Raw genomic sequence first — 26,762 nt, 5'->3', positions numbered from 1 at the left:
ATACTTTATTGGTTCAAATGCATTAATATTTTGCACAGCATTATGATAATGAGCCAAATCAAATGGCTCTAGCAGAACAAAGGGTGCATCAAACACAATCGGGCGCTATTCCTGTGCGGGATATTGGGAAATTAAAACACGTAAACTTATTTATAAAATATATTAGAGTGTAAACTATATGGATATATCAACAGGAAACATTTTACATAATTTGATTCAGATCCTTGTTACGTTACTTGCATAATACGAGATTTCACGTGTCCTCTTTGTGACAATATAATAAAGGGACACCACAAAAGCCTTAAAATAATAATAATTTACATTTGGATATATTTTCGAGATCATACGACGTTGATTACCATCTTTATTGCACTTAAGTCATTTTTTAAATGATTACAATGGCACTTTATAGATAATTTAACTTAGGATAATTATAACTACATTATCATACGAGCACAATCGCTGCAGGTCCAGCCATTCGACGCCATATACGTGACTTAGAATCAAAAACTTTTAACTAGAACTATCACAATAGGAAGAAAATAAAATACTATCAGTCTTTATAATAGAAGACACCAGGAACATTCGTTTACTCCGATCCATAGCATGCACCTGAAAAGAGAGAAATAATGTTATTTTTTAAATGTACAATCAACGTTGCAGTTATCTAATTTACATAATATGAGTATGCAATACATCCTGAAATTGTAATCAACATCCAGGGACCATTGACACTGTTATTGTTCCGTTTTCTATGGTGCATTACACTGTGTATACAAAGATTTTAGCAAGTTCAGATTGTGTCTCAATTGAATGTCAATCCAAAAGGCTAAAAAGGATAAAATGCATACTATGTATCTTAAAAGCTCTAGGTACATTTAGCTATTGAAGCGTGCAGCGGGTACGTTACTTTGAAACGTTAGCATGTGTAGAAGTCTGTGGCGTATGCACATATTATACGAGTTATGCTCTTGAAACATAAAACATATTAGGTCGGGCAAAAAGTTTTTTCGCATTATAGTATGTATGAACTTGTAATAAAATCTTTTCTCTACACAAAAATGCTCAATATTCGGGTACCTCACGAGCTCACTGAAAAAAACCTAATGAACTCATTTGTGATTCTTGAAGCCAAAGAGATTTTACTACAAGTTTATACATACTGTAAAGCGAAAAGACTTTTTCCCCGACCTAATATATTAGTAACGACACGCGTGATTCCAAACAATTAAAACTAAAAGTTCCAAATATTATAACTAGAGATACGTCAAACACCGTCCTACATAGCAGACATTGTGTAGTCGCATTGTTATCTAGAACTTGCTGGTACATTTCCCCGACAACAGGCCTTGGGGGGTTCAAATAATAACGGAAAGGACACATAAATCGACGTTATCTTTTATAAAGAGAAATACAGTCCTCGCCTCCACTGCATGTTTGTGCTACGTGACCTGAGATAAACTTATTATGATGACATAAATAGTGTTGTCTTTAAATGCTATGGAATAATACAGGTTCGTTTTGTATCGCTCCAGAGCTGTCGTTTATGTTTCGAGTTTAACTCGTATTGTTTCTGTTCTGTAAACTTGTTGCCGTTTTTTTTTTGTGGTAAAAATGTCTATAGAATTCCCAAGTTCTTTATTTGGAAAGTTACTACGAATTTGCTCGAAGTTTTCTAATGATCGATTTTTCGAAAATATTAGTGGATTTATTCCAAGATATTTTCGGCAAAATGAAAGTATAAATAAAGTCAATCATTTGGTATTAAACTAAAGTAAACGATGTACAAGTATTTGCAGTAAAAAAAATATTTATCTATTTTTTAACTTAGTAGGGCGGTCCCACGGGCAATATATAGTTCTGTTCTAATAGTGTTCGTGATGGTTTAATCGTCGTGGGGTGTAAAAGTGATGGTTCATAGGTCGTCGTATAAATTCCACTCGTTACACACCAATTAGTTTCAAATAGACAATCATTATTTGCCTTAAATAGAATTACGACTGAGATTATTGTTTTAATGACTGGAAGTAATATTGTAGGTAGATTATTGTATTATTGTATCATGAATGCTGTATTTATTCAGTAATATTAAAATAAATAATTAAACATGTGTCTTGTATTACAAGATGTATGGCATATCGGCAATTTGGTATGTGAATGAAGCAAGGGAAATTTCATGAAATTTGTAAGAATCGCACCAAGTGGCGTTCGTTAACCTACCCGTTTGGGAAAAATACGTGATTGTATTTATTTGCGTTCAAAAATATAGTCATAAGTCAATAACAACCAAATAAGTGGTAATAGAAACATCACAATTAGCACCTAACTTCCTAAGCATGCAATTAGTTAAACAGCCAATTGACATTTGACTAATTGCTAAGAGAGGCTTATCTAAGTGCAGTTAGCAACAAGCGATAAGAGTGCACTGACCCTGCATCAACTTGTATGTATTGTACATATAAAAAGTAACTCGATATTAGGTGACCACAACAAGTTAATTTTTGCACTGCGGTATCTTATCACAGCGGGCAGCCTCCGTGCAATTTATATGCACATATTATTATTTCATTGCCGTAGGATCCCTGGCCTGACAGATAAACAGAAAAAAATAACCAGACAGAATGAAAGTATATTTTTATATTGCAGACCTCGTTAAGTAATGAGTAACGGGATGTTTGATAACAATGCGTTTGAATTATTTTTGGATAGGTATTTTTATATGGTTTTAGACATTTTTTATTAAATTACTAATTAGCAATTATGACCTTATTGGATGAAATTTTATTATTTTTCTATAGTACTTACTATAATAGTTCGGTTATTGTTGCCAGAAAATAGACAATCGTTCACAATATCTCGCCTAATTTTGTTTACGATATTTGTACACTAATTATGCCCAATGTTTTGTTAAGTATGCGTCAATACTCATAGATAGATTTCTCACTAAACGGAACAAAGTTTATCAGCCGCCTATTATCCCCCAAGTCTCGTAGATAAGTTTTATATGGGTAATAAAATAGTTCATAATCATAATACATTTGCAATATCGATAGATAAAGTACCGTTATCTAGGCATTTATGAAAAACAAATTGTTTATGTTAATATCATTATGTTGTTTGTAACCTACGAGCCTCTATGATAGAAGTTATGTGATGTGAAACCAGACTATTGGACAACTTCTCAACTCAGTTAAAGCAACAAACTTATGATTGTCGTGGTCCTGATTTCACCCATTGTTAGCGAGTAAACAAAATTGCAAACAAGTCTACAATCTTAACTTAGGCATTAATAGGATCATAGCATTTTATAATTAGATAAACATAACGATTTATCCGATGCCTTTCCGTTATTTAATTAATCGTGAATTATTTTTTATGCGATAAAGATAAAGAACTAGAGCTATCTTTCCCCAGTCATGTGACTATTTCATCATAACAAGCATGTTTGCTCAACTTCTATAACCATTGGATAATAATCTGTTCTTTGACTTCTTCCTGCATGTAATTATCCATTATATTTTATTACTAATTGCAGTTTTTATCTACAACATAACGGAGCAGTGACGTCCAATAAATTAGCACTTGTTTTTCTTCGCGATAACACTCACTTTGTTGCAATCAAGTTTATTAAATCAAAGCTATTTATCAACACATTAATGTCTGCTGCAAATTATATCCAAGTCTTATCTACACGTCTTGACTTCTTGTATTTAAAAACAGAATTTCTTACAAATTTGCTTAATGAGTATATTTTTCTTATTTAAAGATTCTTCCCCAAAATGTCGAGGTCGGGTCAGGTTGTCAAAATTATCAAAATATCACGATCTGTCTTACTTCATTATAAATAAACACTAGCTGACCCGACAAACGTTGTTTTGACATATAAATATAAAAAAAAGCAACATAAATGTTAGCCGATTCTCAGACCTACTCAATATGCTCACAAAATTTTATGAGAATCGGTCAAGCCGTTTCGGAGGAATACGGTTCCTAACATCATCAACAACGTGACATGATAGTTTGATATATAAGATAATGTATTTTTTTTAATAAAAATACTAATAATGTGATAAATAAAAGATGTCTAGTGCAGAATCATTGCACCCTTGACAGAGTATGTTCATTGTTAACTCTAATCACAATTGAACTTTATTGAACACTGATGCCATTCGTACAGGGATAAACAATATTATGAATATGATAAAACATTTTATTCTTTAATTTATTTATAAACTTTGATCTAAAACTTGTTATCAAAGTTCAAAAACATTGTTAAATAAACATCTAAAAATATATGTATTGATAATAACGTGTTTGACATAGTTTTGTCGTATGTTTTACATTGTGTTGATGCCAATGTATCGACTTTACTAACACAGATTGCGGGCACTATGTACATTGTGCGTACACCTGTTATTACACGTCTGGGATTCGAATCCTTGAGGCAACTACCATTTCAACTAATACGTCATCTTTACCTGCTCCATCATAATTTATGCCTTCTATTTTACAAGAAGCTTTAAACATCGTTGGTTTAAAAGTGACCGAAAGAAGCGATTTCTAGACCATGTCACTTGATGATAAGAAGACTTTTTATTAAAGGACTCCAAAAGTCAATTACCTATACCCAGCAAAACTCAATTATCTCATCAATTATCAAACAAAAACAGTAAGAAAGGTGGTGCACTTACGTCGAGTGTTCATCCAAAGACCTGCTGCGCGGCGTACGTGATGTGTAGGTAGCCGTCGTGGTGGCGGAACTGCTCGTACGCTTGCGCCATCGTCATACTGTGACTCGCCAGCACTTTGTCGTTCACCAGCAAATATAGCGCCTGAACCAAAACAATACTCCGTTATGAACTGGATGCTTAATAAGTTGGGTATGTTCGAGTACCGTCCAATGTTATGATATGTGAGAATAAGTAGGTTTTGTAGGAGAGGGTTAGGCTAAATACCATTGGACTAGAGTTGTCAATATCAGAAGGTTAGGTATCTTCCGCTAAATGTTAGTCACCCATCAGTGATGGCATTGCATACCTTTTTTTTTTTTTTTTTTTTTTTTTACCTTATAGAATTGCAGTGGCTCATCCATTCTAGGAATGTAGGGGACCCCAAATCACATACACATAGGGAGTAGTCGCCTTAATAATAAGGAGAATAGAAAATAAATAGTTTAGGGAACTAACCTGTGAATCTCTTAGTTTCATCTTGGTCCGTATTATGTAGAGGAACTGGGACATGGTTAGTTCTTGTGGCACTAGGAATTTGTTTCTGCCCAACGCTGGCACTTCGCGTTCCCTCACATAGCGCTCCACATACAACTAAACAAAACAAACAGGTTTTTTAAAACACTTTTAAATACACCAGAAAGGTAAGGAATATCATGAAATGCGTGCTAAGTTTAGTAAAACTACTTAAACGGACTTTATGCATATTTTCAATAAGGTTTACTTATTTCTTACCGGAATTTTATTCGGGAACCTATGTCTTATAGCTTGCACTTCTTGATTAGACACTTTCACGTTCATATCTGTAAGAAAACGGACCGATAATGTGGCAACTTGTTTTATACAAAGATCTATTGAACGGTAAAGAGATTAAAGACGTATCGTTTGAATACAGTGGGCCGTGTCTTTTTATTCTACAGTAGTAAGATAATGTTGATATGTAGTCTTCTAATTAAATGTGTAGCTATACCTAAAGACGTGAACACTTATCCAATTAACACTTCTTACTGTTTTGTCCAAAGTGTTGCAGATGCGCTAACTCTGTTGCAATTTACGTCTGAATATTTAAATAATGTTTCACAATCGTGGGAATCAAGGTGAGCTAATCATAAGTAGGTATGTAAATTTTGTTTTATAAAGCAACACTAGTTTTAAAATGAATCAAAAATATACATAATATTCTTGATATTAAAGACAAAATCCATGACAATTTAATGTGTAGAAAAAGTATGCTCAGTTCACGATCGGTTGCAAAAACATATCTTTAGTAGGTAAGCGATAGACCTACCATAGTTTACCTTAGTCATATGTCCTACGTAACTAGGTAATAAGGCTTTCTTATATCAAAGATATCTAAAAAATTCACTACAGTAGGCGTTCACTGACAGAAGATTATAGTATATGGAATTGTAGTAATAAGTTCACTCTCACCATCCTGGTATCCAAAGACTTCTTGCGACGCGTATGTGATGTACAGGAACCCGTCTTCGTCTCCATAGTTCTCGTAAGCTTGGGCCATCGTCAGACTCATACTCAGCATTGATTTGTTGTTGATTATCAAATATAGCGCCTGTTCAAATATTAAAATATTTTAATAAGAATAATTTTAATGAATGCCAGCAACAAAACCACATAACACATGATAAGTACGTACATATTTCATGCGTCTTTTGGTGCCGACATTATCAATCTACTTAAATAAAATAATTTTATTTCTAGTTCCTCTATTCATTATTTTATAGATTCCCTTTGACAAGGATAGAATTCGATCCAACGAACCGTCTAAGATTTCTGCACACTACATTAGTAGCGCATAGTGTGTTGAAACCATTATGTTTACAATAAATTTTCTAACTGAGTAGGTACAGTCTGCGTCACTGGGACATAAATCTCCGTTTAGCGCTACATCAAGAACCATTTGTTTTATCATAGGATTAATTAATTAATTATCTGTTGCGCTAATTGATTTATCGCTGAGTGCACGGATACTTTTACTTGACGGTAGTCTACAGTAAGATATAACCGGACTTAACCAGAATTTATGAGAATCAAAGGTTGTCTGACACGATTAGTGTGTACATAATTATAATGGTCCATTATTCATAATACGGATTTAATATCCTAATTTTTAAAAGAGGAAGACCCCTACATTTTCCATTAGGTATCTAATTAAATAAATACAGGTGTTAAACTCCCACTTACTTGGTTTGGTTTAATTTTTATTCTATTTCGTATAATAACTAGGAACTGTGACATTGTTATGTCTTCTGGAACTAAGAATTTTGATTTGTCCAACGTTGGTAGATTCCTTTCTTTGTGGTACCTCTCTACTATTAGCTGCAAAAATAAAGAGTATATAAGCCTGACTATTAATCCAATGTATTTTGTAAAGGATTCAACTTAAAAAAATAACTACTTACGGGTATTTTGGTGGGAAATTTGCTTTTTATCGCCATAACTTCTTCTTTTCTGCTAACTGCAAAATAAAGAAAACAACTGAATACTCATTCTTTGGAATATCTGTAGGTCCTTCAATGAATTAAAGGGTCAATAGGCCCAGTACCTACAATATCTCGAGTTCTTTAGCCTCTTATCAATAGTGTATTGCCTTCGTAAATGCAGTTTTTACTGCAAATTAAATGATTACGTTGAACCCAAAAAGTAAACAAATTACTGACCACATATCTACTCGGTTTACGTTAATTCAGTGTGAAGAAACTCTTTATCACAAAGGAAGAATTGGAAAGTTAAATATTTACAAATAGTGAGCGAAAGTGTAGTATTTTTGCAGATGAGATAAACTGTATAGTTCATTGAGATACACATTGTTATGAATTTTACCGGTCATTTGCAATCGAGTTCACCGGAGAGGTCTCTGACTACCTGTTTACATCCAAATAGGTAGGTACCTACTTTACCTAAAGTAAGTACGTTGACTGTACTGTGTATTTATTGAACAGAAATAAAAATTGAGTACTTATCAACGTTTTTTTCTACTGTGTGTCTATCGGCATCAAAGTGTCAAAACATTAGGGTATACCGAGTTCTACATTCGAAGATCGAATTCTACGAGATGTGACGTGCAGTCAACCCAGCCAGGTGACTTTACCGGCAGACAGGAGGACTTCGGCATCATAATGTGTTTTACAGGTACATTAATGAATAGATTTACTTGTATTTACATAGGTAAGTACATAATGTGTGGCAGTAGTCACGTCCACGTCACCGCCAAATTAGACCAGTTCAATTACGCAATTTTAAGTACTGATAACATAGAACAAACATAGATACCAGTTCATACAAAATCTGGTGGTTCAATGAACTTCATCTATACTTGCATAGTTCGCGTACAACAAATAACAAACAGCGTGGTGGAACTGTTTCGCGAACCTCATTTACATGTAAATAACAACAATATAATAAATTTTGTTTCATACGATATTTACGCAAACTAAATAGTGTTTACGACAGAAACTAATGTAATGAGAAGATATATAAGTACTATAATAATGGCCCTCCTAATGATAAAGCGTGTGATAAGAAAGTATCACTTAAACTACATAACACTATCACTTGAATTTGTTCGTCAAAGTATTGTTTCTTATATAATTTGTTAATGAACAAGCGTGCAGGATATCGACAGCCGACCTTCAGTAATGGAAAACTTCTAAGGAGCCACGATAGTTTCACTTCTACGTTCAAGGGAAAATGTTATTCCATGTCTTCTATAATTATGTAAAGTTACTTACAAAAAACGTGTTATATCTAATGTTCCAATCAACAACAATGTAGTCAGGGTGCATTGGGGTTGCGAATCCCAATCCAATGAAACAGATTTTACAGAGCATACAAATTTTTAAGAAATAATGACTTTTGCAACGACCTTTGTTGCTGATTGTACCTACTTAGATGGCTTAAAATATAGCGGGAATGGTTAAGTATTAGTATAGGTACCTTATTATTTTAACGGTTTCCTTAATAGAAACACAGTCTAACATAAATTAATTTCTACATGATCAGCTTACCGACATAGCCATAAAAGGAAGATATGACCTGAGTATGTTTTTATTGTATTTTATACATTACTTTTACAATTTTCGAATTTAAATAAAGCAAGAAGCAAACAAATACTCACTGAAAGGCTTTTTAGATTTGAAGCACTGTTTCACATTATGGTTCACATCGTGTTTTATTAAAGTTGTTATAAAATTTAACTCCATTTTGAAGTTACCGAGCGCACGGTAACTGATCGAGTGATTATCGCGGGCGGCCATGCACTCTGTACGATGTTCTAACGGCAACTACACCAATGTAAATATCATCGACACTTTTATCACTACGGAGCACTCGTAAACAACAGACGATAATCGGACCCCTTTTAATTTCTACTACTTATATTATTATACTGTGCATTGCATTTCACTTTACAGCCATGATACGAGTCACGTTCACTTCGACTACCTGTCTGTTTATTTGAAATTGAAACTCGTTAAGTTTTATTGATCTACCCACATTTAGGTAAGTAATTAGCACAGGAATATTGCAAGTTCATGTCGGTCACAATAAAACACCAAGAATGATGGACTGTTGTTTTTCTTGTACTTACTTTCTATCACGTATTTTTGTACTTCTGTATACAAAATTTAAGGAATTCGCAAAGCATCGTATAAGCAAAAAAGACATGTAAAATACTTTGAGTATTTATATTATTTTTACGCGAAAATCTTATCAGTAGGTGTTTTCCATGAAAGTAGGTAACTTCTAGATACTTACAATGTAAACTAATAACGTGATTGATAGATGATACCTGTTTGTTTTCACGTGGCTGGAGAAATTTAAGGTCAGGAAGTGCACCTAGCCTATGTCCACCTACTTATTTAGCTAGGTACGTAGGTACCTAGCTAAATGCCAACATCTACCTATAACATAAACATCACCTTTTCAATATAGCTATAGGGGCTATAGGTACCTACCAGATTTTATGAGATACTTATATTTAAAAATTACGGTCACATTTAGCCAAGGTTCTGCCATCAAAATGAGAGGACCTAGGCCGATAAAACTTCCATCATCTAACAGTAAAATGAACCTTTTTAATCGTTAATTTTATCTCTATCTGTACTTACTTATTAATTGATACATTTAAATTCATTAACAATGTATCCTATCTATTATAATATGTTTAAAGTCTAAATAAAGGAATGTTTTGATATTTACATTATCCGCTCGTGACGATGAATGACGATAATGCGATTACATTGCTTGTAAATGAGGGATGTCTAATTAGTTTCTAGCTGAGATAATAACTTCTAATGGTTAGCGTAGGGATCTAAGGACATACCTTACCTATTATCATTTAATTTTGTTCAGCTTAAGTACCTATAGCTAGATAGGTACTTAATTGAACTTAATAAAATAACCAACTATTGTTATTGAAAGCAATAGATCAAGTTTCCCTTAACTAGCACTTACTAATGTATTTAACGTGGACGTTCAGGATTTGATTCCCAAGTCAGTCATTTACCTAGTACTTTTTAGAAACCATCTATTAGTGCTACTTAAATTGTTCATTTATAATCCTATCTATTTCATTGATATTCATTGTAACTAATAAGCAGTCATTAATCATAGCTGATACTGTATAAGCCATCTATTTATTATAGCAATATTTAATTAACATTAACAATTTTTAATCCAAGTATTTTATTTGGAAGGACTGTTTTTTTGTCACCTTTTGCACTTCTGTAAATTTCTAGACGAAAGTTATTTGACAGCTAAAGATGTTATTTCTTTACACGGTTTCTAATCAAGAAACATTAAAACATTATTTAAAAATAATAAATTACAATTATTATTCCTTAAATTATTGACCTGTAATTATAACTCTGATATAAATCAAGATAATTCGTAAACTTACAAATACAATATTTCACTAAGGTCTGCTTAAGTGAGAGAAACGAATCCCCTTACTTCGTATACACACGTAAAACGAAACGTATTAGGTTACTGGGAGACCCTGCGACTGAAAATGAATTATTGAATTTCAGTAATATTCTATTAGAAATATAAGAAAGCTTAGCCGTAGTTGTATTGCGTAGGTGTAAAAACATTGTACGTTGTAGGTACAGTTTGTTTATCGTGTATTTTATACGTTTTTATTTACGAAATTAAATTACTGCATCGATGGACTTTAGAATCGATAACCCAATTTCTTCGAGTTTTAAATATTTTTTGGTAATCGCTAGTGCGTTGCTGTAAAAATGTTGCTGTATTAGGGTTGTGCGACGGTGTTGTGTTAGTTGTGACCATGCTTTTCACTCCGATTTACATTGCAATGACCTTTATAAAGACCTGGCGCATTCGCTCATTCAGAGCTCGTCTTCTAGAGTTTCTGAGTGGTAACACGAGTGTCGCGTTCTGTAAAGTTCCTGAAAATGCTGCAGGTGAGTACTATATTCTATATTCACTATTGGTGTTATGTCACAATCATACATGTAAAATTAATATTTACTATTCATATGATAATGTCAATCAACTCCTATAATTTTGGATTCAATAAATTAACTGAATTCATCTCTTTCAGAAACCCCCACATTAAGTTCTAAATTGTGTACAAATCCAAAGAATGCGTATCTGTGTGATTTGCTGGACTATACAAATGCTACTAGAATCTGCAGCATGAAGCCGACACAGTGCATAGAGATCAATGACTGGGTGTCATGTGCTGGTGGTCTACCTCTCGGCTCCAGTGACCAGTCACCCATCACAGACTTGGATGTTGATGTGCTGTTTGAATGTGAGATGGACCCTCATGAGAACTCTGGACAGGATATTGTTACTGTAAGATCCTCTTATCCTTAATAACTTTTTATGATTTTCTTTGATGTAATTACAACTTTTGTATGTGACACACCTCCCCATGCATTAAAATAAACAGTCGTACAAAATCATATGTAAACAAATGTTTCATTCACATAAAAAACTCTTTAACCATCAAATCTAAACCTGTAGAACATGAAATGTGACTACAATTTTTTTAAATATTGTTCTTTATACTGTTGCAGCTGGAGTCAATGGGTCAGCCAATAGCGTGGAAGGCAGGTTCACACTTAGCTGTAGTACTGAAGACTAACATCGAACATCTCAGTGTTATAGGGTTCAACTTTGTCGGAGGAGAGTTTGTTATAGACCACAATCTGCCTGTGGTTAGGATACAAAGTAAGTATACACTCTGATTATTGCCTTCAATTCTCAAAATATAATTAGATTAAACAAATCTGGTAACTGGTGGTTCATTTTACTTCATGAATATCTAACATATAATGTTGTTCCAGCTGTCCAGGTATCAGGAGAACCAAACAAAGCATCAGATCCCTCAATGAGAAGCCTTCGCAGTGACATTCAATACAGTCTCAAACAGCCAGTCAATGAGTTTCAATGGCCAGTACATGCAGCACTGCTAAGGAAACTATCCAAGGTTGTAGACATCAAGTCTGATCACAAACATCCTGTACATATGAACGGCAGCAGTGGTGACCTGGTGCTTGAACCACCACCAGTCAGGAGACCTGTAACATTAGCTGATGTCAGCTGCAATACTGGCAAGTCATTGTCAGCTGAAGAAGACAAATCTGAGGAGGCAGATAAAATGCCAGAACCTATACATAAGACTGTCATTGAGAAATCAGACGAGCCTGACCTTCTGCCTGAGGACAAAGAAGTGGTTGTCGAAAATGTTACTGTAGAAATACAGCATAACATTACACCTAAGAAGTCCAGTTTAAAACTAGATCTGAAGAAAGGCACAAGTCAGCTCTCTACCTCTCTGTTAAACATATCTAGCCAAATAAAGTCTGTTACCACTCATAAAAGGATAGTTAGTACGACTGGGCCTAAGAGGCCGCAGTCGCAAGTTGATATTTATCCACCAGTGAAGGAAGAAAAACCGAGGAGCTCAACATCTCAACAGAGCACTCCTAAATCTGTAAAAAGTTCCCGTCCATTAGTGAATACCAAATCACCAAATGTGTTGATATATTCTGATAGTGTAGTAGCTAGAGATAATTTGGAGGCATCTCTTAGAAAGGTGCTGGATTGCGATAGGTGAGTGTGAGTGTCTTAAGTATTTATTATAATCTGCTGCGCTTTCAAACAACAATTTGAAACTGAGCTTATCACATTCGAAAACGATAATGAGGCAAGTAAGAATGTATTATTTTGCAACCAATATATAATCATGCTTTATTTTATTGAGCCAGCATTGACCATTGTTTCTATCATTCAATTGAAACATTACTACCAGATTTTAGGAAATCGTAAATATTTAGTTGTATTTTTTTATCAACCACATATTAAACTTTAAGCTTCCCTAAAGTAATATTTGATTTTAAATCTTAATCAGCTACGATATCGATGCACGCCAAACATCGCAATAACTCGCACTGGGCTGCATCGCTACATGATGTAGAACGTCCTAGTCAGACGTATGATTGTACGTGTGATACGTGCGTAGGTACACGTTGTACGTGGTGTCGCGGGAGACACTGGAGGGCGGCGCGTGGCGCGGGCGCGCGGCCCTGGTGGCGGTGGCGGGCTGTGTGGGCCGCGCCGCGCCTCTACTGCTGGCACACCTACTGTCCGGCGGCCGCCTGCTCGCGCTCTGCTCCGACCTCTTGCACGCCGTACTGCCATACTACAAAACTGCTGAGGTAAATACTGCTATACATCCTACCTTCTCAACTGTTTAAGATTTTGTAGTCACTTAAACTTGTTCGCTCATAAGACTGTCAAGTCAAAAGATTCAGGTCACCTTGATTACCGTATTTGGGGCTATGTTGCAATAATTCGTTTTTAAACTTAACTTTTCCCAGTTCCTTTTCAAGTCTAATTTGTTTCTTAAAGAATTAGTTTAAAGTAATCCCTTTGTTTATCAGGTCCGTGAAAATGAAATAGTACAATTCACGTACGATAAATGGAAGTCAGTGAAGATGAAACATCACATATTCTGCTACCAGGCGTCTCCCGCGAAAAAACAGTTCTCCACCGAAAGCGACAGACAGTAAGATCATTCTCTTTACTTAATAATAATATATGTGTAAATGTGTCCCGTGTGTCTGTTAAAAAAAACCTAATAAAAACGTGTTGATATAAATATTTTATAACATTTTACAGAGCAAGTCAGGAAAATAATATGTATCGGTATGCAAACATACTATTGTATTAGAAGTCCTTTGATTTTCAGCCGTAACACTATAGTTCTGCATACCTAGTGGTTTATTTTCATTTACGTTTTATTATCACGGTAAAAGACGAGAACATTAATATTTACATTATAAAGTTACATGAATGGTTGACCTTCATTTTGGTTTGTATACAATGAATATGCATGTATGTGTTGTAGTTGTGACGTCTTATTGTTGGGGTCTACGCCACACTAGAAATTATGAAACTAAATTTTTCGTTTTTTGTTTACGTATACCAACGTATACGCACGTGCACGCACGTTTACGGATACGGTCTACGTATTTGCCAGATATGTTTGAGAATGTAATTCCTAGTGTGGGTAGACCTCAAAGTGTGATTGTATGAAAAATCTGTTCATAAACTAATATTGCTTATATGACAATTCAGAATGCATCATTTACGATTTCAATAAATAATCTCGTAATTAGAGTGGCTGAAAAGGACTATGGCTAATACATACTTTACAGTAGAGTAGTAGAATATAGATATTTCGAGTTCTAAAACAGCAAAAATATAACATCAGAGTTGCTAAAAATCACTATATAAAAAGTTTAAATTAGTTAATTCAGTATTTAACTTGGCTTATAACTGCACCCCCCAAGCCTGAACTACAAACTCATTTACAAAGGAAAAATATATTTTTGAATCTCGAGAATATCACGTAAAATAGTAGCCTTGTGAATACGCTATGTAGAACTATCTATCCACGATTTATAAATACACCAAGTAGGCCAAGTCTATGAAAAGGTTGGTTATTCATATTCTGTACTGGTATAGGCCTTCGAAGTATACGGGGCATCCAGGCCATGAGCTGGACATCCAAGTGTTGGCTTCAGAGGAGACGTGGCGCACGCCCTCATTGTTACAGGCTACGGACGGCACCAATAGCGGCATTGCTATATTCTCACAGGTATGATATTTAGCATGGGCAAGTGAACTTGTACTAAGTGTTTGCTAATATTAACGCACTCTCACTAATACTTAACATAATGCTGTAATGAGTACAAGATAATCAAATTTGCTATTTACGAAAGAGCACATGTCATGAATATGTAAAGTGAGATGTGCCGTTTTTGAAATTGCCTATTAAATTTTGAGATAAAAATGTCAAATTTGTCCCCAAAAATTACTGTTCCGCATTCATTATTATCTTTGTGTTATCATGCACAGTTAGCTACATTACATGTATTTGATTTTTAGTCACCCCGAACTGACGATAACTCTTCGACCTAGGTCTTTCTTTTATCTTAATAAGTCACAAGAGTATTGTAGTAACAATGATAAAATGTTTAAACATTCAACTAAAAAAATGATCTTTAAATATGAAATAAAATGCATGGCATTATTACATCCAAGAATAAAGACGTTTGACCCATCAATTTTCAAACTCCACAGCTCCATTCACTTAATATTGTTTTCCAATTACATTCTAGATTCATTTAGAAGCGGACCCAAGCGATTACTTAGGCGAGGAAGGCATGAAAAGCAACGAGGCTCGACTGGGAATTATTCACAAGATACTAGGCGATATCCTCGGCCTCCATGTCAGGGACCCTCAGGAACTGGCGCAGGTCGACTACACCAGAGGATTCTTCCTAGGAAACCATGTGGTGAGCAAAACTACAAGCATTCAACATCACTTGTATATGTTTATTTCGCATCACCATTAAAGTAGCAATTGCTGAACGATATTTATATTTTGATACACGATAAATGTTTACACAGAAACACTACATAAACGAGAAACACTTTTCGACAGAAGTCGGACATAGATACAATTCCTTGTAACAAAATAGTTTAAGAAACGTTCTTTATCAAAATATAAATGTCTCCTATAGGGAACGTTATTTATTGATTGTACTAGGAGTAAAGTAGTATAAACATAATTTGTGATATGACATGCATATTTACAGACATTTAGATGTAATGTTATATTTGATTAGGTATGAACAAATGTTGAATTTTCTCACGTTACGTTGGGCTTCTTAGTGACACCGTCATTTGAATACTAATACTTTGGTAGATCATTCATGAGTTTGCATTGTGTATTCATGCAACACATAAACACTACAGTTTTCTTCTAACGACTTTGTAAATCTACTATATAAGACTTCCCTTTCATTACACTAACAATGACGACAAAAACACATAAAATCGCAACGTTAATTAAAAAAACTATCGCAACGAATCTTAAAACTACATTATAAATCTACATAAGTGATTAGAGTGCTTTAAAAATAAATGTATTAATCACTGTTGAAACTTAAACACACCGTTTTGAGTGTTAATTTAAAAAAATCGGCAATAGTATAATATGTCAGTGGTAGTGTTGTCGAATACATAATGCTTTCACACAGTCATCACCTAGTTTGTATGGTACAAAAGTGAGGTATTATAGAGGGTGTTGTCACTAGGCGGCGTGGCGAAAGTCGTCGGGCGCGGCCCCCGGCCACCTGACGGTGTGATGGCCGGTGAGACACACCACGCTTCACGCACTTTGTTTTTTCGTACGGACTCTACGTCTACGCCACTAATAAGGTTTTAAGAGTGAGATGCTTTTCATCGACACTAATATAAAGCACTAACCATAGGCACATTGTGCTATATACAAATGCGAACTACAGCATAAGCAAAGGAAACAGGATTATGTTTTTCCGGTTTCGTACAGTTTGGTGGTCGAGTTATTGTGTTGAGTTAGAATAATTGCAAAAAGAAATGTTTTTCACTGTTTTCTCATCCGTATGTACAACGATCTTGCATCTTTATAACACAGCAGGACAAAACTATTTACGACCTTCTCACTCTTGAAATTTTTGTGTTATTCAATAAAATTACGCTTCTTTTGTATGTTTAGAAATAATCACAAAGTACGATATTTTCTTTGTAACAAGTGCACGCAGATCGCTTGAGGTTTTTAATTCTTTTTAATATTATAAAAATGCTGCTAATGTTAGTATTAATGATTTCTTATTTCACAGCTACACACCATTTGAAATCATCGAAATAAATACATTGTCAAGAAAAATAAATTGTATTAAATCATTGCTTAGGTCACCGAGATACATTTCGATCGCGCTTTTGCAGTTTAAAAATTAGCATAAATTTTAAAATTAAAAAGTAAACTCAATGTGAATTTGATCTTTAATTTATCTATCAATGTTGCATGTTAATTTATCGGAGCTTTCTGTTACTCGAAATTACCGTGATAAGTCTTAACTTCGTCTATTCACATATAAAAGTAACATGACTACAGTTAAATGCTATTTACATCGATAAACATTCTTCACTTACGCCTCAATTAGTCTCATTGAAACTATTAGAAAAAACCATCGTCCAAGTATCAGTTAACAGAAAGTTCCACTCATCAGTCGTCCGTACTACGTATACGTGCACTAACACGTACGCTCGCTATACGCAGCACAAGCTGCAGTTGGTGGAGCGGTGCCCGGTGGTGGAGGGCGCGCGGGTGCAGTGGTGCGACAACGTCAACGTACAGTGGTGCCTGCGGGGCGAGGCGCCCAGGGAACCGCCCTCCGACACATTCCTGCCTGTCTACGTGTACGAGTGCCCCGAACATTTCTCCACCGTTGAATATTTTGATGTAAGTATAAGGATCACATTACACAATATCTGACTTCAATATGCCATTTCTTTAACTCACTTCTTGCACTCATCGTTGTTATCAATTCATACATAAACAGGTCTTAAAGGACCTGTTTACTAAACCCGAAACTAGACGTTAATGAGATAGTCCCATTTTATGTAACGTCAACGACAGGAATGAAAATCGATTTAACCATTTATGAAAGAGGTTTTTTTTTACTTTACAAGTGCCTTAAATATTGTATTTCAGCAGTGTGTGGATAGTACAATAGTAGTATAACTTTCCAGAACCTAACATCAGTAGCTCTGGGTCGGCTGGTAGTGTACGCGGACGTGATGGCGAGCACGCACAACGTGACCAACGTGCCGCTAGCACACGGTGTGGGCGCCGTGGCGCTGCGACAGACTGCGGGCCGGGGCCGCGCCGGGAACCGATGGATCGGACCGCGGGGACAGGCTTGCATGTCGCTGCAGGTATGACTAAAATATAAGTGTGGTTTATTTTATTGGGAATCTGCATTTCTTAAAGTAGTTTCGTATGTCCTATTTGCTCTAAAAGGATAGTGACCTTAACCCATTAGTATAGTTACGTTTTATGTCAGTCTAATAATTAAATAATTACTAATAGTTCCTAGGCAATGACACCCGGTAAAGAGTCATCTTCGTTTGCACTGTAGGAATTTCAAATAGGATCTGTATTAATGTGTATTGTGACTTGCAGGTTTGGCAGAAGATAACCCCCGCCCTGCCACTGCTGCAGCACGCGGCCGCGCTCGCTGCCGTGCGGGCCATCCGCTCCGTACCCGCATACGAACACTTGGATATTAGGTACTTATTATTAACTATACCATACCACTAGCTCGAAATATTATAATACACATTATGTTTAGTATGTTTGATACCAAATACAAGTGTTACTATGAAATGACCAAACTACGGAAGCCAGAGATCTAAACAAATCGCGTTGGCAATGTTTTTCGTTTGTTTTGTTATTTACTGATAGTGTGATTTATTTCGAACAAAATAGTGGTATAGCGATATCTATGTGACAGACCTTTTAACGAATATGTATGCAATGTATAGCAATTAACTGTATCTTGACTTTCCAGGATAAAGTGGCCTAACGACATTTACTTTGGTCGTGACGTGAAGATCGGTGGCACGATAACTAACGCGAACTGTTGCGGCGACGATGTCTACGTCAATATAGGTAAATACATTTGACAAATATAACTAACAATGAATCATATGTCACGAGGTAATTAGTTAGCAAACAAACGACGGCCACAAAGTACAATGATGCAGGGATTTAGTTATTGATTTGACAATACAACCTTTCGATGTGAGAACAATGGAAATTTTAAAAGCTAACCTTGGGAATAACTTGGGAGTGAGGATTTTAGAGATTTATTTTTACTTACACCTTTCCCTTGTGGATTCGCCAGACCAGACGTTAAAAATTTATGTGTATACATATTTTAAAAAAAGTTCGTCGTACAGAATCTTATAAAAATGTAATAAAATTGTACATGTAATTACACGTAGATTTTATTTTTATTTTTTTTGGATTTTAATTGTTTTATCATCCATCTTTTTAAATACCGTTTAAACTAAAATTAGGTGCTCGTCGTACCACAGCAAATTAACACGAAATTAACAACAAAATATTGTCCCAGGCACGGGTGTGAACATATCAAACAGCGTCCCAACGACGTGCATCAACGACATAATCTCGGAGCACAACCGTCAGCACGGCACCGCCCTGGCGCCCTGGACCGTGGAGAAGTTCCTGGCGAGGTACGCCTCCCAGCTCGAGAGGATCATCGACTACATCAACACGGAGGGCGGCACTCATGCCTTCTTCGAACAGTATTATCAGTACTGGCTGCATAAGTGAGTTGACTAAATGTTTATGTTTTTATGTAGTCCAGGTTGATCGTTCAAGTGGTACCAAATTGATAAACGGGTCTTTATAGGCTCTCTTAAGTCCCGAATGTGTGACCCAAATTAGTGTCCAAAAGGGAGACATTTTAAAAAAGTTTACGTAAAGTTGAATTGAATCATACCTTCTACTCATGCAAGGGCGTACAAATTCGTACACGTGTACGAATAAATCTTACTGACGTCACAGTGCATATAAAACTAATTATATTATTTGTTTAATTTGACACACATTTTGCTTCAGGGACGAGTCCATCCGCATTCAAAGTTCAGAGTCATCGACTCCTGTAGAGGGCACGGTAGTGGGATTGGACGAGGCGGGCTGGCTTCTAGTCCGTACGGAGCAAGGCGAGCAACGCGTCGAACCTAATGGAAACTCCTTCGACATCATGACAGGGCTCATCGCGCCAAAACTTAAACCACTGTAGCCAACAAATAACACCCGTTCAAGCGAGCCATCGCAATCAAACAAGTTGGTATTAGATCGTTCCTTGAATAATCTACATAGCGAACAATGTTAAGGCGTTAGTGCCGTGTGTAGGAAATATATTATCTCTTACCGCGTAAATAAGGTAATCGTGTGAGTTACTGACAAATAACAAGTGTACTGTAGTGTCGATATAAAATTGTTTGTTAGTACTAAGGTGGGGTGAATTTATTCAACGGTATATGAGTGAAGTGCACATTGGAATCGAACTGTCCAGAACTATTAGATCTGTAGTGTTAAAGGCGGGAATGTAAATTATTCGTAAAATCTAATTTAAATTATTATTCCAAATTTATTCGGTGATATTTTTAATATTTACGGCTCTCTAGCGGTGTAAGAATCGAGAATATTTATACATTTATTGTGATAAATTGACAAATTATATTGATATATTTGTATATTTTGATCTTTGTTAGGCTTTGCTTAATGTCAGTTGTATTTAAAACTGAAACTCGTATTGCAAAGCAATGACTAAAAAGTTCCTTAGTTGCTCATTTGATTTAATTTTAATGAATTGGTATTTCGGTATATGGAAGACGTGTGGTGTTATAGAAAGCGATCATGTCTCGTTTAATGATAGCTTGGAGCAGCGCGCTACCATGCGTCATACATTATCTTTATTAAGAAGGCGTGTACGGTAATGACGGACGATAGAGTTATTTTTGTGATGATTTGTTACCAGGTTTCAAATTTTATTAATTTCGTTTTAACTAAGCTTAGTTTGTTAGGAGAGATCGGTCCAGTAAACTCCAGTAGATAAAGGTGTATTGTGAATAATCTTAAAAAGTCACTATAAAGTATTTGAGTGTGGGATTTTGTCGGGTAGCTTTAATTAAACATAGTTTCTCTTTGTTGAAAATTTCTCATAAAGTTTAATTATAAATATAATAAAGGAATTTATGCGATGGAATATTATCAATGTTAGAGGGTAGGTAGGTAGCCAAATATACGATAGTCAGGATACCGGCGTATGTATCCATATCTTAAAAGTATCTACGAACTATAGTTTCGTTTGACGTTCACACTAAGACCGTATTATGGTATAATCAAGACACTTTTTCCGGCCATCGCCAAGGATTATTACGGGCTTAAGCATAAACTTATGGGCGTAGATAATCACATCAATTATCTATTAAATCATCTTTGCTGTTAGGGTGTACGCTGAAACGTACGTGCAGGTACACGCTCCCTGAATATTTTTCAAGACCGACATAAAAATATTTTAAAGTTTTCACTTACGGACAATGGGATCAACAATAGTAACGTTTCGTTACTATTGTTGATCCGATTGCCTAAATTCGCAGGATTTCTCGGTGTGAACGTCACATTAGGCACAAACAATTAAACATGAATATCGTAATGTAAGTGACATAAACAAGTTTATCGCATAAGTAATCGGTGTGTTCACTGGATTGCTGAATATATTACAAAACATCATATACTATAACATTAATTGGCGCAGACCAAATTGTCCAAACGATGTCACAAGAATGTTAGGAGTTGATCAAAATTGAAAAAAATAAAAGTTATAAATCTACGATACTGTTTGTTTCTTCTTTACTTAATGTAAGGTGAGGAATAAAAGAGTACGTATAAATTAATAACTATTATTGTAAGTAAAGGAGTTAATATTGTGAGGCTTTCCTGAACCCCGCTGAATCTGTCGCATGCATCGTACCCTCGGATGGGTATTACATGGACAAATTTTCGACGTACGTTAGCCTCACTGTGCAGTGTTCTATAGAACCATAATGTAATACGCACTCTCGTACGTGCACGCTCGGGTCGAGCTCGGAAGAAAGGTACCTGATTGGACAATTTGTCTGTGTATAACCTATAAATACAATATATTGGTATGTAGCGAGAATGTAATCGTAGCACTTAGTATGAACAGCCACACCACTGCCAGTGCTCTTATATCGGATAGCGGTTAGTTTCTATGTAAAGTATAACGTATGATTGTGCTGTAAATTATCCGTTCATAGAATAGACATGTTTCAATATCTTGTAAAGAAGCAAACTAGTGAGTTAGTCGGTTTACGTCAATTAACTGTAAGGTGTGTGGTGCGGTTATCGAGAACTCGACTTATATTTATTTATCATTTCTTGTTATAGAACTGCTATATACCTCCCAAATTATTATTGTTCATGTTTCAATACTACGAATCTTTATCGATGAATATTTTAGTACCGGATGTATTGTACTGTTAAGAGGTAAAATATTTTAGTAATTATAGAACGGAACTTACTCTGACGACATTTTGCTCTACTGTGTACCTCTGTTATTCAGCTTTCAATTTATAAACCTTTTATATCTCTATCTTGAGAACTTTTATTGATATAAAATTGTATGACGTCGCGTCGATTCGTATTTGCGCGTTTGAGTGTAATTAACATTTCACTTTGTAAAAACATGATGTTAAGTAATTTAGAGCTTTTTATTGTTCATTAACTATTACAATTCTTTGTATTATATGTGAAAACAATGTGCCTAAACAAAGTTATCGTAACACATGCAATCAATATAATAATTATATGTATTTGTTAGACATTAAGTAGCGTTGTACGATTTACAAAACTATCGCATCTTTGAAATATTTTTTGTAATAACTTTCGGAAATTAATGATTCGATAAGAAATTGTATGTGAATTTAAAATTTTCGCGACATTCATTAAGTTTATAGATGGTGTATTTAAAGTAAAGGATATTAGTGACGATGCGCGATGCGCGGCGGTCGCACTTTGTTGTTCACTGAAGGGTCACAGTTCTAGTCACCTCCTCGCTGTTGTCATGTGATGTTATGTTGTTTAGATGTTATTTATTGATAGAGTTTAAAATGTTATACAGTCTCTTGTTACATTACTCTGGTTGTATTCATGTGCTCTAATAAATTATTTCATTAATAAGCAAATATTGTATTTACTTTTACACACGATAACATTACTTACACTCATAAATAAATATAAAAAAATATTACCTACACTTTCACAAAAATCCTATTATCCCAGATTTAAGTATACGAACCGGCAAATACCCCTAATTAATTTCTTTATTATATAAAGCGTGCTAGCGACAAAGTTAATAATTAGTTACATTAGGAAACACGAATTTATGATCGGGAACTCCTCTAGTGCCAAGATTGTGTAACATAAAGAGAGCGCCCGAGAGTGGTTGTTCGCGTATGGAAGCTTCGTCCATGTTTCGCCTGGACGTGGTGACGACGAGCACGTCTAGGTCTGGCCCCGCCCACGTCATAGATGTGGTGCGGGAGACTGGCAGACGGTGCACCTCGACCACACGCCGTCTGTCTGGATCTACGCGGATTACCTGTTTAGCATAATTCTATTATAGTTAACATTTAGTACCCTTCGGGCAACATTTTATAACCATATGGGTGTATGTTATTCAATTAGTTTTTAAGACTTGACTGTGTGAATCCTGCGAGCGTATACGTGTGCGTGTGTAGTGCGTGCACACACAAAGTATACAGTATAGTACAACAACATAGCAAAATGCCTTGTGTGCAAGTTTTGCGTGTGACTAAGTTATACAAAATTCAGAATTAAGATCATCGGTCACCTACAAGCACCTGACGGTCGAAAATTTTATGCAAGTACTTATTTTTGAAAATAAACATCGTTGTTTTTATAATCAAGACAAATAATGCACGCCAAGGTTCTCTACTAAGTTATTAGACTAGAGGTATAACCGTAATGTTGGGCCGGTAATTTAAAACTAACTTACACATCCATCAAACATGAGAGCAATCCACAAGAAACCATCTTTGTCAATAGTCATCCCATCTGGTATCACTTCCTTCCGCCACCCCTCCTTGCACAAATTTATGATTGTGCGTCGATTACCTAGGAAAAAATATAATTTCAGGTTAGGTATTTTACTTACTTATCATTATTTTTATGAATAATAGCTGACCTGTGCAACTTCGCTTGCGTCACTTAAGAGAGACTGGATCAAAACATCCTCGCTTTTGTAACATTTTTCATAACTACTCCGCTCCTAATGGCCGTAGCGTGATGTCATATAGCCTATAGCCTTCCTCGATAAATGGGCTAACTAACACTGAAAGAATTTTTCAAATCGGACCAGTAGTTCCTGAGATTAGCGCGTTCAAACAAACAAACTCTTCAGCTTTATAATATTAGTATATATAGATAGATAAATGACTAATGACCAGCGGTCCTGTATGAAGATGTAAGAATGTTTATGAAGCAAAGGCAGTTTGTAAGGATCGTACCAAGTGGCGTTCTTTGGTCTCTGCCTACTCCAAGGGAAAAAAAGCGTTTTATGTATGTATGTAATTATTTTATAACTGTATTCTTACTTAATTGTCCCTTTACTGCATCAAAATCAAATGCATCAATCTTCCTCGTATGCGAGTCTGTGTAATACATGACCGTATTGTTCAACGACCATACTAATCCGTTGGATATAGTCACAGGCCTCACGTGGACCTTAGCTACGAAATATGGAGCCTCCAAACTATACAGCGATCCTTCATTTACTTCAACTTTGTCCTTCTGTTGACGGCCTTTGGTACCTTAAAAATAGGTTAGAATAGAAAATGTAACATTTGTAAGTGTAAAGTCAGTTTTCCGAAAACCGTACAATATAGATACATTTCTTATTCCATGAATATCCCACTACTGAGCATGGATCTCCTCCCGAACAAAGGGGGGTTGGATCTCGAGATATGTCTATATTGGGTATATAGGTATTGATAAAGACATTATATATTATTATTAACTTCTTTTTTAATTAGTATTAAGTGTAGTATTTGGTGTTACTTTATACATCGAAGACTGTCAGAGAAGTTATCCAATACTTATCAACAAGCTTATCTACTTATCCACTTTTAATTAGCAAAACATTCACATGTCATAAAGTTTTTTACCTCCCCAAAATCTTCCCATCACGTCCGCTTTTCCCTCATTCAGAATGTTCCCTGGCAAGCACTCATCAAATCGTGCGAGAAGTCTCAAAGCAGCATTGCCTGTTTTGTTCCAATCCAGAAGAAATAATTCTGATTTGACGGCCACTAACAAACGATCACTGTCTTTTATAGGCACTATTATGTTCACTTCGCCATAGGCTAGAAATGTACAAATATAACGAGATTATAAAATAACACAATAGACCTTCATTTCTCGGGTATAATACTCGTCTATGAAAAATTATAAAGAAATATCAGTCCTGAAAGGAAACATAAACATCTGATTATTTATCATAAATCGTTGAAAACTGTTGTTATGTAATAGTACCATATTATTCGCGGTGTTATCGTCGCGGTCAGCGAACGTTACCGCTTGCCACGCGACGTACACGCTGCGTACACGTTGGAGACGCCAACGCTCGTAAAACGCCAGTGGGATAGCGGCCTAATATCACGTGTAATTTTGGGAATCACTTACCAATATGTTTAATCCTATGTTTTTTGGTATAATAGTTTAATGAGTGTATGTCCTGGTTGAGAACGTCGACCCATAGCAACGTGTTGGTGTCTGAATCCCACACCGGACTCTCTGCGTGATCGAACGTAAGGTTCGTGTACTCAAATATTTTATAATGCGTGCTTTTTTTCTCTTCTTTAACATTTTGTACCTGGATATAAGCCATTCATTATACAACATTGAAATATAAAGATACTGTACAACACTATATAAATGCCGTTTTATGAATAAATAATTAATATTATTATTTATTACATAGCAAATCTGGAAAGTTTTGTTCATGATTTATTAGTAATAACTCTGACTATTACATTACAATCAATGACTGACATAATGGCATGTTAATAATTTCAAAGACAATTTAACAACTGAATTACCTACTGCTGATTAGTAAGGAGTCAGTACTTAAATTACTTACAAAAATTGTTGGCATAAAAGGTATAAAAAAACACATAATAATATGATAGACAGAAAGCCGACTGAATGGAAACATTGTCACAATTCACTATAACTCTTATTTTGTAATGAATGGTACTATTCTCAGCACTTTCTAGCTATGCTTTATCAAACCATGAGAAATATAATTAGTGTATTAGGTAATACGTCGAAATTCCTTCATTACATCTGTATTTTAATTTAATTTGTACAAAAATAAAATTTAATTTATAAGTGGAATGAATTGTGAATAATATTCATTGCATATTGATTATGTCCACTCATTAAAATCAATATTTTCTTACATAATAAAATGTACTTTAGCAGTAATACGACATGTCTAAGCATAGGCGTATCACGCAAGTAATCGAGAGCTCAAACCCGAAAGAATACACCAATGACTTTTCAAAGATGTGTCTGAGAAATAACTATACCTACCTACCGGTAGGTATCATTGTTCTAACGTTGAAGGAAAAACATCGCTATGCACCCGATGCCTAATGTGCCTGAGACTTCTCTAACACAGTTTTTGTTAGGATGCAAAGTTCTAAGCCGACAGTTCGCCAGCGTGTTAAAGTAATTCCTTCCTCATTCTGGCATCAATGGATTAAAGAAAGTGCTTATTGTAAACATTTGTGAAAGTAGTAGGATTAATATGCAGGTACCTAAACTAAATAGTTATGTTAATTGCAGTATTTATTCACGTTTTTCACGTGCAGTTGTTTGCGCTATTGCAGACATCCTTGACGGTTTGACGCACATGGTGTCTTATCAATCGTCTGACGTGAAGAGAAACAACGTAGAGTCAATAAAAATACCGTAATTAGTATTTTATAATCGAATGGTTGGACTAGAGA

The 26,762-nt window shown here is 35.3% G+C and overlaps 3 protein-coding genes across 4 annotated transcripts; 1 reads left to right on the top strand and 2 right to left on the bottom strand.

Annotated features, from left to right (window-relative positions):
* Positions 1 to 145: 145 nt before the first annotated feature.
* On the bottom strand, positions 146 to 9,200 carry LOC142982325 (uncharacterized). Its single transcript, XM_076128768.1, has 8 exons — positions 8,863 to 9,200; positions 7,148 to 7,203; positions 6,930 to 7,064; positions 6,159 to 6,297; positions 5,463 to 5,530; positions 5,187 to 5,321; positions 4,692 to 4,832; positions 146 to 612 (listed from the first exon to the last, which is right to left on the bottom strand). Exons 1-7 carry the CDS (start codon positions 8,999 to 9,001, stop codon positions 4,701 to 4,703), a joined length of 804 nt encoding a protein of 267 aa, XP_075984883.1. The 5' UTR covers positions 9,002 to 9,200; the 3' UTR covers positions 146 to 612; positions 4,692 to 4,700.
* Positions 9,201 to 10,741: 1,541 nt separating this feature from the next.
* Positions 10,742 to 22,913, top strand: Hcs (holocarboxylase synthetase-like protein). 2 transcript variants are annotated; one of them, XM_076128516.1, is made up of 15 exons: positions 10,742 to 11,170; positions 11,311 to 11,567; positions 11,792 to 11,945; positions 12,062 to 12,830; positions 13,240 to 13,435; positions 13,661 to 13,785; positions 13,899 to 13,925; positions 14,748 to 14,880; positions 15,404 to 15,580; positions 17,389 to 17,571; positions 17,862 to 18,047; positions 18,295 to 18,401; positions 18,683 to 18,783; positions 19,250 to 19,466; positions 19,759 to 22,913. In XM_076128516.1, exons 1-15 carry the CDS (start codon positions 11,035 to 11,037, stop codon positions 19,940 to 19,942), a joined length of 2,952 nt encoding a protein of 983 aa, XP_075984631.1. In that variant the 5' UTR covers positions 10,742 to 11,034; the 3' UTR covers positions 19,943 to 22,913. The 2 variants fall into 2 exon arrangements, with proteins under 2 accessions (XP_075984631.1, XP_075984632.1); XM_076128517.1 differs by lacking the exon at positions 13,899 to 13,925.
* A 143-nt stretch (positions 22,914 to 23,056) lies between these two features.
* LOC142982158 (regucalcin-like) lies at positions 23,057 to 26,043 on the bottom strand. The gene is made up of 6 exons (XM_076128518.1): positions 25,889 to 26,043; positions 25,432 to 25,621; positions 24,915 to 25,112; positions 24,345 to 24,560; positions 23,747 to 23,865; positions 23,057 to 23,329 (listed from the first exon to the last, which is right to left on the bottom strand). The coding sequence occupies exons 1-6, from the start codon at positions 25,961 to 25,963 to the stop codon at positions 23,081 to 23,083; spliced, it is 1,047 nt and encodes a 348-aa protein (XP_075984633.1). The 5' UTR covers positions 25,964 to 26,043; the 3' UTR covers positions 23,057 to 23,080.
* Between the last annotated feature and the right edge of the window lie 719 nt (positions 26,044 to 26,762).

The sequence above is a fragment of the Anticarsia gemmatalis genome, chromosome 21 (genome assembly GCF_050436995.1).
Source record: "Anticarsia gemmatalis isolate Benzon Research Colony breed Stoneville strain chromosome 21, ilAntGemm2 primary, whole genome shotgun sequence".
Lineage (NCBI taxonomy): Eukaryota > Metazoa > Arthropoda > Insecta > Lepidoptera > Erebidae > Anticarsia > Anticarsia gemmatalis.
The sequence above is the reverse complement of the archived record's forward strand: the minus strand, read 5'-3'. Positions and strand labels throughout refer to the sequence as shown.